This window comes from Mus caroli, chromosome 16 (assembly GCF_900094665.2).
Source record: "Mus caroli chromosome 16, CAROLI_EIJ_v1.1, whole genome shotgun sequence".
NCBI classification, from domain to species: Eukaryota; Metazoa; Chordata; class Mammalia; order Rodentia; family Muridae; genus Mus; species Mus caroli.
In genome coordinates, this window is record NC_034585.1 from 68,317,518 (window position 1) to 68,331,201 (window position 13,684).

Here is a 13,684-nt window from a genome sequence, read left to right on the forward strand (position 1 = left end):
TTCTTTGTTTCAAGTGCATTGTTTTATAATTATAATTCAGTATTCCTTAAAGTTCAGCTCCTGACTTACCTTGGCCTTGGAGCTACTTACTGCTCATCTCCATTGGTTTTCTATAAGGTTCATTTTATTTCATATAGGAATTAGCCAAATGGATTATATAAAATTTGCTTTTTTTTTAAATGAAGTCCTTTGCACTTAGTTTAGAAGATCCATTCATTCCTTGGTGTTGACAGAATGCCACGTTGAGAGAAATTGTGATGCCAAAAGATAGGCTAGATGCCAAAAGATTTTCACCTTAAATCTCTCTCACTGTTGTTTAAGGATCGTGGTTATTATTCTTTCATATTCACACGTGTAGGATGGGCTTTTCAATAATGGAGTACGTTAGGTGCTGAATCTACAGAGCTATTATTGAGAAGAAAGAAAAAATCAAAATGGGAAACAATAGAGATTGATTAATTATGTTACATATGATAATACATTAGTTACTGAATAATTATTAAAATGATGTTTTAGTAGTATCTTGTTAAAAAATATTACCTTGTTTCCATGGTAGAATTATTGGCAGTTGTTCTTTTTATTCTTTGTCCATTTTTTTTTCATATTTACAGTACCTACTATATTACTCTATTGGTTATATCATTATGTCTTTTGAACACAGCTAACTTAAGTAACTTAGAATTCAAAAACCATTACAATATATAGTCATAAACCATCAGATCTGCGTATGTGCTGAATCTCTTCAGTCAAAATAAATATATATTAATAGAAATTTATTTGGTCTTTTTTCCCTTAGAGATAAAACTATATCTGATACCTGACAGACATAGAGAAAGGATTTTTTCCCCTGGGTTTATTTTTTAAAGCATGATATTTCTGGCTTCAAACTCTTAGATACCAGCAATTCTCTTTGTAGACCTTCTGGGTAGCTGGTACTAGAGGCTGATGCCACTACACCAGTCGGAGGAGGATTTGTAGACTTTGGTTCTAAGAAGTCTCTTGTGGCTGATGTCACTGTTGATGTTGGCTAAAGCCTGTGCCTACAGAATATACTAAATCATTTCCAAGCAAATATCCTGTGTGGAAGGATTGCTTCAGGATAAATGTAGTTAGCATAAGGGTTTGTATTCCTTTTTCCCAAATAAGTCTTTGAGGTTTGAGGAGAGCTGGCATTTTATAAAAGAAACAGTCTCTGGCACAGATTCCTAGGCGAGCTCCTGAGATTTGGGATGGAGACCACCCCAAGGCTTCGCTTGACTGAGTGGTTTGAACATTTATATTTTTCTACTTGGATTCCCTTCGTATTGGAAAGTCATCTGCTCCCACGCATCTAATTAATCATTTGGTTTTCTTTCATTGAAAGAAACCAAACTCTAGTCTAGGTTTCGTTTATTATCCAGTCAGCTCTGAGTTTCTAAGTCTAATAACATTAGTTATTCTACGGAGGAAAACGCTCCTCTTTGACTTGGTCCAGGAGGGAACTTCCCCAGGCAACCAGGAACATGCTTATCATTATACCTAGGTAATGACAGCGTTAGCTAAATTCATGAGTAAACCACTGGGTCACAATCACAGGTTTTCTACCAAAAAAAAAAAAAATTATAAGCTAGAACTTCATTTTGACCAAATTGAACTCCAACTGTGTCTCCCAGCTTTATATTTTATCTTCTGTAAGTTAGAGAACCTTTGAAAACATTTGGCCTTATTTTTCAAGTATCCTATTATTTTCTAGTTAACTGTTAGATTGTCTACTAACCTTCATTTAAAAAAAGAAAAAAGCCTAGAAGAAAGTACATTTATCTAGAAGTTAAGAGACCTAACTACTTTCTTCAGTTTTTATTACAATATTAACTGTGGACAAATGACATTATATTTTCTTTTTTAAAGAATGTTTATATTGATATAGTTATGATTCTATATATGTATAGTATGATGCACCTATTAAATAGGTTTTAATATGCTTTTATGATATACTTTTGTAATATAACATATATATGCACACACATATGTATATCAGATACAATTGATGTGAAAATATAAGATTATTTTCACAAATACATAAACAAACAAATAAGAAAACAAAGTCATAAATGCAGGGGTGGTCACCAAGATTGGGAAGGGAATCAGAGAGAAATGAGTCGTGGAATTACACACGATCAAACACGTCACACACATGTATGAAAGTGTCAGAGTAGACCCCATTATTTGTATAATTCATATATGCTACTAAGGAAGCTCTGAGAAAGTAAAAACCCTTCCTCTCGTAGGCAGTCTGGTGACATTCTTAGGTGGCATCTGAGTTTCAATTCAGATTTGTTCTAGGGAGTAACCTTAAGTGACTAACAAAAGCATCTGAAAATACTTTCAAGGGAACGAAGGCCAAGAGGGTACTGGCCATGAAGAGTGGGTTAGAGGACCCCAGCCCTGTATAAGGAGTTAGAAGTCAGGCATGTGCTGAGACAAGAGGGAATGATTAGTTTTTTCAGACAGCTGGTAGGAAGTGGATTTGGGGAGTCTGCACATTAAGTAAAAGGCCATACTCAGTACATATTGTTTGATTGTTTTTTTTCTCCTGTGCAATGCCCAGTCCAAATGCAGGCTCCAACTCCCGACCCAGGCCTGCTCTGTCAGCGTACATACCTTTCAGCTGCCATTGCCCTCAACGTAACTGATGCAGTTTTCTGACACGCTATTGACTGGTGGATGAAGTAGCCATTCACGTCTGTCTAAATCAAACAGTTTGGACAAAGCTGGCAGTATTTATGATGTCAGGATGAGCAGATGTTCTGAACCTGCCCTCATTTCCATATATATTCTGTTTGAACATGCCCTTGCCCATGTAAATGAAGGGGGCACGTCACTCCACTATTGCTTTCAATCCATTTCTATTCAAATAATTGGACTGAAGATTTTAAATGGCTCTAATTTGCATGGTAGCATTTCAGGGGCTTTCGAGGTAAATTAAAGCAATTTCAGGCCCTGCCTGGATCTAGAGATCTTGCATATGCGTGATTAGACATCATTCACCTTGAAGCAGCTCTCAGTGAGAAAAGATAATATTTATTCATACAATAATTTTCGGGTATGAATTGAATGGGAAGGGTCAGCTTGTAGCTCAAGAATTCTTCTAAATGTGAGGATTCTAGGTCAAGTAATAAACTCTTCACTATACAACTCTATCTCATTCGATAAATATGCGTTTAGCAATTTTACTTTAAAGGGAGGGTGGGAAGTGGTCAGTGATTAGACTGTGGTGTAGGAAATGCAGGCAGGACCATGTAGGGACTGTGGTGCCATGATCGTATTCCCTGTGTTTCCTTTCTCTAGAGCCGCCACATTTTGTTGTAAAGCCTCGGGACCAGGTGGTTGCCTTGGGAAGAACAGTGACTTTTCAGTGCGAAGCAACTGGAAATCCTCAACCAGCTATCTTTTGGAGGAGAGAGGGGAGTCAGGTATAACTATTTTCTACCTTTTTTTTTTTAAACAGAAGATACAGGTATTAGTAATATGCAAAGAAAAATCCAAGTATCATGAAATGAGACACCAATCACATGAGCAAGAAATGAATTAGTCAAAAACCCCAGAAATATTTAGAATGAAGAGGAAAAGAGGAAGGGGTCCCCGTTTGAATTCTCAGAGCCATGGTCAATGCCTTATTTTAATACTCAAAAGTATTTTAATACTCAAAGTAATACTTTAACACACAAAGTGGTGTGTATAAGCCACCACTTTGCAATATACATGTCCCTTTCGCTTAGAAACTGTCCCCACTAATAAAGCCTCGTCTATTTTCTCCTATATAATTCAATTGCCTTTTCTGTTATGCCACTATCTAGAATCACACATGAACAGATCTAAGTATATTGGAAATGAAACAGAGGTTAGTTTGATTCTATGTAAGTTCTCCAGAAGCTCAGGGATGTATAATATCTTCTGAAGCTCCAAATGATGCAAAATCCCCTTTAGCATCAATGCCATGCCCCCTAGAGTTCAATACTCTCTAGTCTTTAAAACTATCCTGTGTACTCATTACCTGCAGATAGATCGTGTTTTCTAAACATTCTGTACTCTAGAATATTAACTCCCGTGCTGTCAGGTTTCAGCGTAATATGTAAAGCAAGGGCAGAGTTTAGAATCTCTTCTTATCTCATCCATGTGATTTTTTTTTCCTTCTTAAATAAGGTGAAGTACCTTACTTGTAAAAATTAAGTCCATTCATTTTCAGTATGGTCATTTCTTGGTCTGTCTTATTGCTGCTTGACTCAGTGTTAAGGATACCATTGTCCTCCTTCTAAAGTTTTTTTTTTTTTTTTTTTTTATAAAGAGCAAGCAAATAGCTTAGTGACTGAACTCTGTGATCCTTCAAGGGCAGTTCCACCAACTTCCATGTTTTTGTTTGTTTGTTTGCTTGCTTGCTTTAGTTCTGGTTGACAAACATCAGTTTGATTATAGCATGTAGGCTATCATTTGAAATCTAATATCTTGATGGGTTCTAAGATACTCCATTTGGTTGCACAAAATTAAGCTTGCTGAGAACAAGTAAAAGACAAGGATTAATAGAACAAGAAGAATTGAAATTGGATTATGCAAGAATATCTTTATAGCAAAATATGTAATCCACAAGACGTCCTTTTTACTAGTGTGACTCTTCAACTGAATTAATTTTCAAAATTTTTAATTACTTTGGCTCAACAGTGCAAATCGTTTTGCATAGAGTCATTAAAACTTGTTCCACCGAGTTTTGCCTAACACTTTACAAAATGATTCTTGCTAAATAGCACCAAAACTGTAAAAGTAAAGCAGTTTCCTCGGTTAGAAAAAGGTCTATATACTTGGTTTTCTAAAAAACAACACGAGAAGTACAAACTTCTACGGAATTGCTTTCTCTTCAATTCTACCTGGACTTCCAAACCTCCACACCATGCATTCTTCTCTCCTAACAGGAGAACACGATAAACCACTGCTATGTGACGGGTTAGTGGTCCAGAACAGTAGAGATAGACAGCAGGAAGAAATGCTTGTGATGGAGCCAAAATCGCATCCTTGCCTGTAGTTTATCAGAATGAGTTGACATTTTCAGTTTGTTTATGTATTGTACTATTCGCCATTCATATATATATATATATATATATATATATATATATATATATATATGGGTTGTGGTGAAAGGATATTTGGTTTATGTATATGTGTATATCTATACATATATTTGCAAATGTATACATTAACTTTGCCACGCTCTTCAGACCTAGCGGTTAACCTGTTCCTATTCTTTCCTCCCTAATTCTGGTTTCAGAATCTGCTTTTTTCCTACCAGCCTCCACAGTCCTCTAGCCGATTTTCAGTTTCCCAGACAGGAGACCTCACCATTACGAACGTCCAGCGGTCTGATGTCGGCTACTACATCTGTCAGACTTTAAATGTTGCTGGAAGTATCATCACAAAGGCCTATTTGGAAGTCACTGATGGTAAAGTAAAATATTTTCTTTCAGAATAATCCGGATTGGTTTAGGGTCTGAAAGAGCCTTGTGTATATCTTCAGAGCAAGCTTCTCACTCTTCCTTACAATTATTTTAGTGTAAACTAAAGAGGGTGTCGGTACACTAGCGATGCTATTGATCTTCCTCTACAATGTGCTATACGTCTCTGTGTATTGATCAGATTCCTAAAACTACCAAGATTCTGCATAAATGATTTCATTCTGAAGAGCTGAGCACAGGAAGGTTTTCAAGTTTCAGAGAAATGTAAAACAAGACACCATCTTGTAGAGTCTCAAGACTCTCACTAGAACCCATCGTTTCTACCATTTTCTCTACATGAGGAAGAAGAATTGATTGTTAATTCAAAAGCTGACAGATAACAATATGATAGGTTTTCATCATAGTCTTGATTTATTCTATTTATTAATTCCCTAAACATGGTCAGCTATTGCCAAATATATTATAAAGACATGGTACTTGAGAAAATCTTTCAACCAACAAAATACAAGTTGTAATCTTCTGAAAATATAGAACAAATTATAAATTGCTTATAAATATATTTATACATGTGCATATATATGTACATTTTTGATATAAGAGTTTAGTTTTTAAAATATATTTATTTCATAAAAGAAAAGGTCTGTAAATATATGAAATAAACATTTATAGATATATGTGCATGTATTTACTGTACATGCTAAGATACCTATACATAGACTAAATAAATATATTTTAGATATATGATGAATATATTACATATGTATAACATGTAATATATATATTGATGCAGCACATTTCTGTATGTGGGTGTATAGGCAAGAAAGCATCACTGTAAATATCTTTGAAATCACAATGACATGCTTTTTGTTTTCAATATTGAATTTATTTAAAAACTTAAAATTATTTTGCAATTTTAATTCAAGCAGCAGATTAAGGGTCCTAAGAAGCAAGCACTTCATTGTCTTTCCAGGGAAACGATGGTACAAGATTGAAGGAAGAGAGTCAGAAATAAAAGATGCTAGCTAGTCTTTCTTTCTAGTTGACGGTGTTGTTTGTGTTCATCTTCTGTGTTCATGAGTGGATGTGTGTGAGGCAGGTGAAGGCCACAGGACACTTCAGGTGCCTTCTACTTGTTATAAAGACGGAGTCTCTCATTGACTGGGAACTGGCCAGAAAGACTAGGCTGGCTGGCTAGGGCGCTCCCAAATTCCTGCTGTCTTTGCCTCCCCAGTCCAAGGATTAAATGCACACAAAATAGTTGTTGCATCATTATTTCTAGAAGAGACCATGCTTTCCACATATAACTACATTGCCGTTTTATTTAACTTCAGATGAGCATAGATAACTGCACAATACATAGTCTCTTTTCTGATCTACAGGTCTACTTGCTCTATTTCAAATAGACTTGGTTATTATAGCTTAGAGTCAGTCTTAAAGACTGATGCAAGTCTTCAGCTTTGAATTTCTTATTTTAGTTTTGCTAAGCTGGCCAAAAAGAAAATATATACCCTACTCAGGGCTGGAAAGATGGCTCAGCAGTAAAGAGCACTGTCTGCTCTTCCAGAGGTCCTGAGTTCAATCCCCAGCAACCTACATGGTGCTCACAACCATGTATAATGTGATCTGATGCCCTCTTCTGGCACACAGAGGTAGATGCAGATAGAGCCCTCATGTGCGTAAAGTGAATAGATGAATCTGTTTTTATAAAAGACTACATACTCTACTCAAAGTTGTAAGGTTTTTTATTTTGATTCTTCCTAATCTGAATTCATCCACTCAGAAATCATGTATTTCCCATATACATCTCAGTTTATTCAGTTTTTCTTTAATATCTCTCAGTAATATCATTGTATTCAGAATATAAATTTGCATATACTTTCTAAGTACAGCTGAATTTTTGATGTGTTTATATGTGAATTTAAACTTTTCATTTCTGAGTGGTTTGAAGAACATGCTTATTTATGCAGTTATATTTTTGTGTGTTAACTTTTCATCAAGCAACTTTGATAAATTCCTTCATTTTTTATATTGTTTTTAGTAAATTACCCTGAAATTTTTATATACAATATCTACCAGCTGAAAATAAAAGCTCTTACTTCTGCATACAGAGGATATATATATACATATGCGTATATATATATATACATATGTATATATATATAAATGATATAACATATACATGTTTTATTTATAAATGAAATTATATATATTATGCACCCCTTGTCTCCCTTTCTTATCTTCATTGTGTAATGAGTAGATTTTAACTGTGGACATATTCTTCTTTATTCTGCATTTCAATGAAAAACATTCAGTTTTCCAAGTTGAGTTGGACTTCTGTAGCTAACACTGAATTTGGCGGCTTTCTCGGGGACAATTTTTGAAGAGTGTCCTGGAGGTGTTGGGATGTTTATTGTCCTTCAGGTGTGCTGTACAGTACACACTTGACACTCCAGAGACTCCGTTCTGAATACCACACTGCTCACGTGCTTCTCTGGGTAGTGCCTCTTCTGTGTCTCCCCTTGTTGCATATTTATACTACCTTGAATTTCACTTTCTGCCAGGAGTTTGCCCTAACCCACTAAATATGAGTCCTATGCCCCCATCCCTGCCATCTGTACACAGATTTATTACATAATTCCATATGTCTCACCCTGTATCTTGTGTTCCTCTGTTCTTCATTACAGTCCAAGTTTCATGAAATTTGAGCCATTTTCTGGTTAGTCAAGTCAATATTTGCCTAGTATCCACCCCAGATTTAATATGATAGATGCTTAGTAGATATTGTTGAGTATCAGGAAGAAAAAAAAAAACAAAAAACAAAACAGCTAGCTCCTAGGGAGAATTCAAACCCGGGATTGTCACTGTCATAAAACTTCAGTATCTTATCCTTGCCTATGACACATCTTGTAAGTTACACTGACAATGCGTTTCTGGTACATGCTGTGCATTATGGCCATTAGACCACAACCGTGAGGACCACCTAATAGAAAGTAGAGTTTCAAAAATTGCTCATATGCTTATAATTGCAACTTCATATGGCTAATCTATAAAGTAAGATAAACAAAACTGCTGAACTTTTTCCAAATATCTCTATTCTCATAATTAAAAGCAAAGATTTTTTAGGACAAAGAAATGGCTCACTCCATAAACTGTCTGCTGTATAAGTCTGTGAGTCTAAGTTTGGACCCCCAAACTCCCATAAAAATCCCATCAGGGCCACAGGTCTGCAAACTCAGAACTAGGCAAGCCAATTTCCAGTTTTGCCAATAAGAGAGTTGCAGGTTCACAAGAGACCCTATCTCAAAAAATGTGTAGCACAATAGCAGAAGATACCCAAAGTAGAGCTCTGACCTGCACAGTAAACACACACACACACACACACACACACACACACACACACGGACTTGTCCTTTAGCTATGGCCATAATCATAGTGAATCTGGCAATGTCAATCTTTTTATACTACCTAGTCTGTTGACCTGTTGGCTTGCAGACACAGCACATTCTCCCTATTATTTGATTTGTCTTCTTGACCGTCTGTATTGTTGGCAAACACAATAAGGGAAAGGCAGAAGAAAGGCTAAGGCAGGAAGGGAGCAGCAGCTGTCTGTGGTACAATGCCTATACCTGAGGGTCAGCTTTACTGACATTGTACAAAGCATGTACACATTTATATCTGCTTATTGCAAGAGTACAAGAAAAATGAAGATTACCAAACAACAACAATATTTAAAACCACTTGAATACGCCTCTGATAAGTCTGGTACGGAGTAAAAAAAAGACTGCTCTCCAGCTCCTTTTGTATTTAGACAAGTCGCTTGACTTTAAAGTTTCGATCCCTAATTCCTAAAAGGAATATTTATAATACTGTATCCCCAAAATCTTCCATTTTCAATAGACAGCTCTTTAAAGCCCTTGAAAATAGATGTCAATTGACATATTTACTTGGATGTTTGTTGATTACACATATACATTTTTATGAACCACTCTGTAACTAGATTGAAAATCCATGACTCACTTCAGTACGCTGTTCCAATTCTTGCACTCTCTCTCCTAGAGCCTGATATTTCTCTTGCATAATTCCAGTGTAAGGTATTAGACACTGATTTGAAATCTGTCTTATCTGTAAATTTAGATTTTATCTATCAATGGGCCATATTTGTTGATATAAACTAAAGCGTTTCATTAATATGTTATACCCAGTATATCCGCTGTGGATTTGTTTTTTGGGCCTAGAAGTGTGAAAGTGCTTTAATGAAATCTTATATTTCCAGCTCTGATTGACATATTAGCTTTTGTATAGTACATGAGAATGTCTGGCCTTTGGCAGTTCCCTAAGCACATTCGTGACTACTATTTCATCTCAGTATCCACTGGGTGCTCCTGAGCTGGTTTGAGCAAGTACGATGCCCTCATTGTATAGATTTAAAAATGTCGAGAATCCCAGTTTACAGCTCAGTGTAAAAAGCATCCCTGCAAATGTGAGGACCAGAATTTGGATCCTCAGGACCCATGTAAAAGCCCCCTGTAGTCCCCGAACTCAGGCAGCAGTGACATAGGATCCCAGGGGAGGTTGGGTACCTAGCCTAGCCTGTATTGGGATGCTCCTGATTAACCAAGACACTTTGACCCAATAAATAACATGGAGAGCAATGAAGGAAGAGACCAGATTCAACCTTTGCTCTCTCCATGCGTGTTCATGCTCATAAGGACACAAGGACACACACAACACATATACACAAGCCAACAACACAGAAAACTGGGGATTAAGAAACTAACCTACAAGACACATGGCAGATGATGGAAGTGTCTTTTTTTTGCTTTATTTTTGTTATCCCCACAGTAGAAATGGTGCAGACATAACTGACAGCAAGAAAACCCATCAGTAAACCGGGTTAGGGTAGAATTGGGGAAGTATACCTGATACCTTATAAAGCAAGTCTGGGCAATTAGACCTAAGTTATAATAGACCCCTGACATTTGATGGCTTCTAAATATAGCAATAGTACCAAATGTCAGCCATGTTAGCGCTAGACATAATGATAATCAACTGGAGTGAAGCCCTCTGTTGCTAATTCAATTAATGTCTGGAAATATGTATTCGTACTGATAATCAGTGGAACATAGGTGGTCTTATAAATGCCCAGTGGATATACTAGGAAGAATCTGCAATTTGATTTTAGCAAGCCTCCGTATATATTACAGAGAGGATGTTGTTTAAAAGCCCGAGTAACGGAATTGTTGGCTTCCTTTTCCCTTCAGTGTGGTATCGAAAACACTTCTGCCAAGCTTATAAATTCAGCCTTCTCCTTTCCTCGCTCTACTGGCAAACTTCACACCAGGAAAGATGGCAAGGAAGAGAACTGGAAGCGTGGGGTGCAAGCGCTTAGCTGCTGATTTCACTTAATTGCTTTCTTTTTATGGGAATGCATAAAACTAATAATTATTGCATGATAAACGAGGAACAAATTGAAGTGTGACTCCAGCTTGTGAAAATCTTTGGTGCATAAAACTTTGAACATGACACATCCAGATTCGCAAATTAATGCATCCAAAATTTAGCTCCTCTGGCAGCCAGACTCCTTCAGTCAGACAACTTGTTAGAATTCTCTCTCATATATTTGCATCTTTTTTCTTTCTTAAACTCTGACATCCAGAATTTTAAAGCTTAATAATTGAAAACAATTTCCTGAAATTAAACAAACAACTTGAATTCATTTTAAAGAAATCTAAGCATGCTAAGTATGCTAAGCTGTCTCAATCAGGAGATGGGAACGTTTTTCTAATTTTGTGCTTCTTCCTCTATACTTGTGTTAGAGTCTTAATAAAATAGTGACTTTAAGACATAACAGTTTTCAGGTGTTTTACATTTTACAATAATTTTATTCAATTAAAATAAAATTTTTCTTCTTTAGTCCTTTTTCACTAGGTTTAAGTTAATATTAAAAACAGTCTTGCTATGTGGTGGTGCCTTTAATCCCAGTACTTGTGAGGCAAAGACAGATGGATCTCCAGGTTTGAGGCCAGCCGGTCAACATAGTGAGTGCCAAGACAGCCAGGGCAACACAGAGAAACCCTGTCTTGAAAAATGGACGGGTAGGTGGATGGATGGATGGATAGATAGATAGATAGATAGACCGACCTAAGGTTTTATGAGTGAGTGCTATGTCTCTGTGTGTGCACTTAAGCTTCTTTGTGCTTTTTCTTTTACTCTTAACATTTATTTGGCTCTGTCCTGGCTTATCCTTTTATTTGCCTGTTTTATAAATCAAAGAAGAAAGAAGGCATGGAGTTGTATGAATGGGGAGGTGGGGTGGATCTAGGAGAAGAAGGGTAAGTTGTAAGCTAAATATATGGTATGGGAAAGAGTATATTTTCAATTAAAAGAAAACACACAGTGTTGACTGAATGCATTTGCCACGTGTGTTTATTCTACGCATGTGTGCCAAGCTTGGATATCAACCTCACGTATCTCTCTGGATTAGCCACCAGGATTGCGATATTGAGAAACTTTCCAGTAACTCTGAAACTATTATAGGGTGATGATGCTATTTTTTAACCCGTGTATATATTTCAGTAGAAAAAAAAATCATTCCAAAGTCCTAGACATTGCCCAGTGGATAAAGGGCTTGCCTCACAAGTATGGAGGATGGAGTTTGTGTGCCTACAACCAATGTTAAAGCTGAGTGGATGAGGTGTTGAGCCTGTAATGCAAGCATTCAGGAGATCAGAGGGGATTTCCTGGAATGCTGGCTGTCTGGACTGGGCAAACCTAAAATCTGAGCTTCAGGAAGCGGCTGCGTCAAAAGTAAAGCAGAGCACTATTAAGGCACCCAACAGCGACCTGTGGACTCTACTCACATGCATGGGCACGCATGCACGCTCACACATGTGTGTGCTCTCACACACATGTGGATGCATATGCCCAGAAATACAAATATCCCAAACACATGCACACACATGCATGCATGTGCGCACACACACACAAATACACACACACCATCCCAAAAGAAGAAAGAAGAGAGAGAAAGGGAGGAAATTAAGGAAAGGGAAAGGAGAGAAGGAGAGAGGGAGGGAGGGAGGGAGGGAGGGAAGAAGCAGACCATTCTAAGACAAAAAGACAGCAAGTTCAATACTATTTGTTTATAAACGAAACTCCAACGCACCTTTTAAAATTCAAAATCACCAAACATTCTGCATGTCAGCATCATTTCATGGTGACGGTGGTGGTTGTTAGGGACAAAACAATTGTGATATCAGGTTGACCTTGGTTCACTCATTGAAGTCTGTCTCGTATATTTCAACGAGATAAATGTGTTACACGGTTCTGCGTCTTGTGCTTCTTCATGTTTACAGTATTCTGCTCTCACCATTATGAGCCTTCTTCACCAGCCACAGCCTTTATTCCATTTCTGAACACTTAGATCAGTCCCTAGATAATGCAGCAGACCTAGTTGGTCATTTGAAAGGCGTACATTGTATCTCATTTTAATATTCCTAATCAGTGCATCATGTAAATGCAGTCTGAATAATGCATATCTCCACTTTAATTACTTGTTTAATTATCTTTAGTTTTTCTTTTTTCTTTTTTTTCCAAAAGCCTACAGCAATGGCTGTTGCTCAGATGATTAGAAAATTGCTTCCAGTTGCAGAAATCTATTTCCTGTTGTTTCTTTTGGCAGTGATTGCAGACCGGCCTCCCCCAGTCATTCGGCAAGGTCCTGTGAATCAGACTGTAGCAGTGGATGGCACTTTAATCCTCAGCTGTGTGGCCACAGGCAGTCCAGCACCCACAATTCTGTGGAGGAAGGATGGAGTCCTTGTTTCAACCCAAGATTCTCGGATCAAACAGCTGGAGAGTGGCGTGCTGCAGATCCGCTACGCTAAGGTAACTTGCAAAGACGTCGTGGGCTGCCTGCTTGGTCCCACTTGATTCTCATAGGCAGCAACTAGCATTGAAATACCGTCCCCTAGATGAAATACGAAATACAAATACTAATACATTTTAATGGGATGCATGGTTTGTTCAGACATGCTGCTGAGCCTGCTTGAGGTGATTTGACTCATAACTTAGATTATGGCAAGTAATTTAAGGTCCTATGAAGAAGGAAGAAAAGGCTTTGGAAGACATATTGAGGAAAGTAATTAGGGACCTGAGAGAGAGAATATACCCTCTCTCTGTGTGTGTGTGTGTGTGTGTGTGTG

General features: G+C 37.3%; 1 protein-coding gene across 9 annotated transcripts in view; it reads left to right on the top strand.

Annotated features, from left to right (window-relative positions):
* Window positions 1-13,684, top strand: part of Robo1 (roundabout guidance receptor 1) — a 997,918-nt gene that overhangs the window by 909,505 nt on the left and 74,729 nt on the right. For all 9 annotated transcript variants that reach the window (XM_029470374.1, XM_029470376.1, XM_029470373.1 and 6 more), the window contains 3 exons: window positions 3,328-3,452; window positions 5,297-5,468; window positions 13,162-13,367. In XM_029470374.1, coding sequence (XP_029326234.1) covers window positions 3,328-3,452; window positions 5,297-5,468; window positions 13,162-13,367 — 503 coding nt within the window. The remainder of the gene's footprint in view (window positions 1-3,327; window positions 3,453-5,296; window positions 5,469-13,161; window positions 13,368-13,684) is intronic.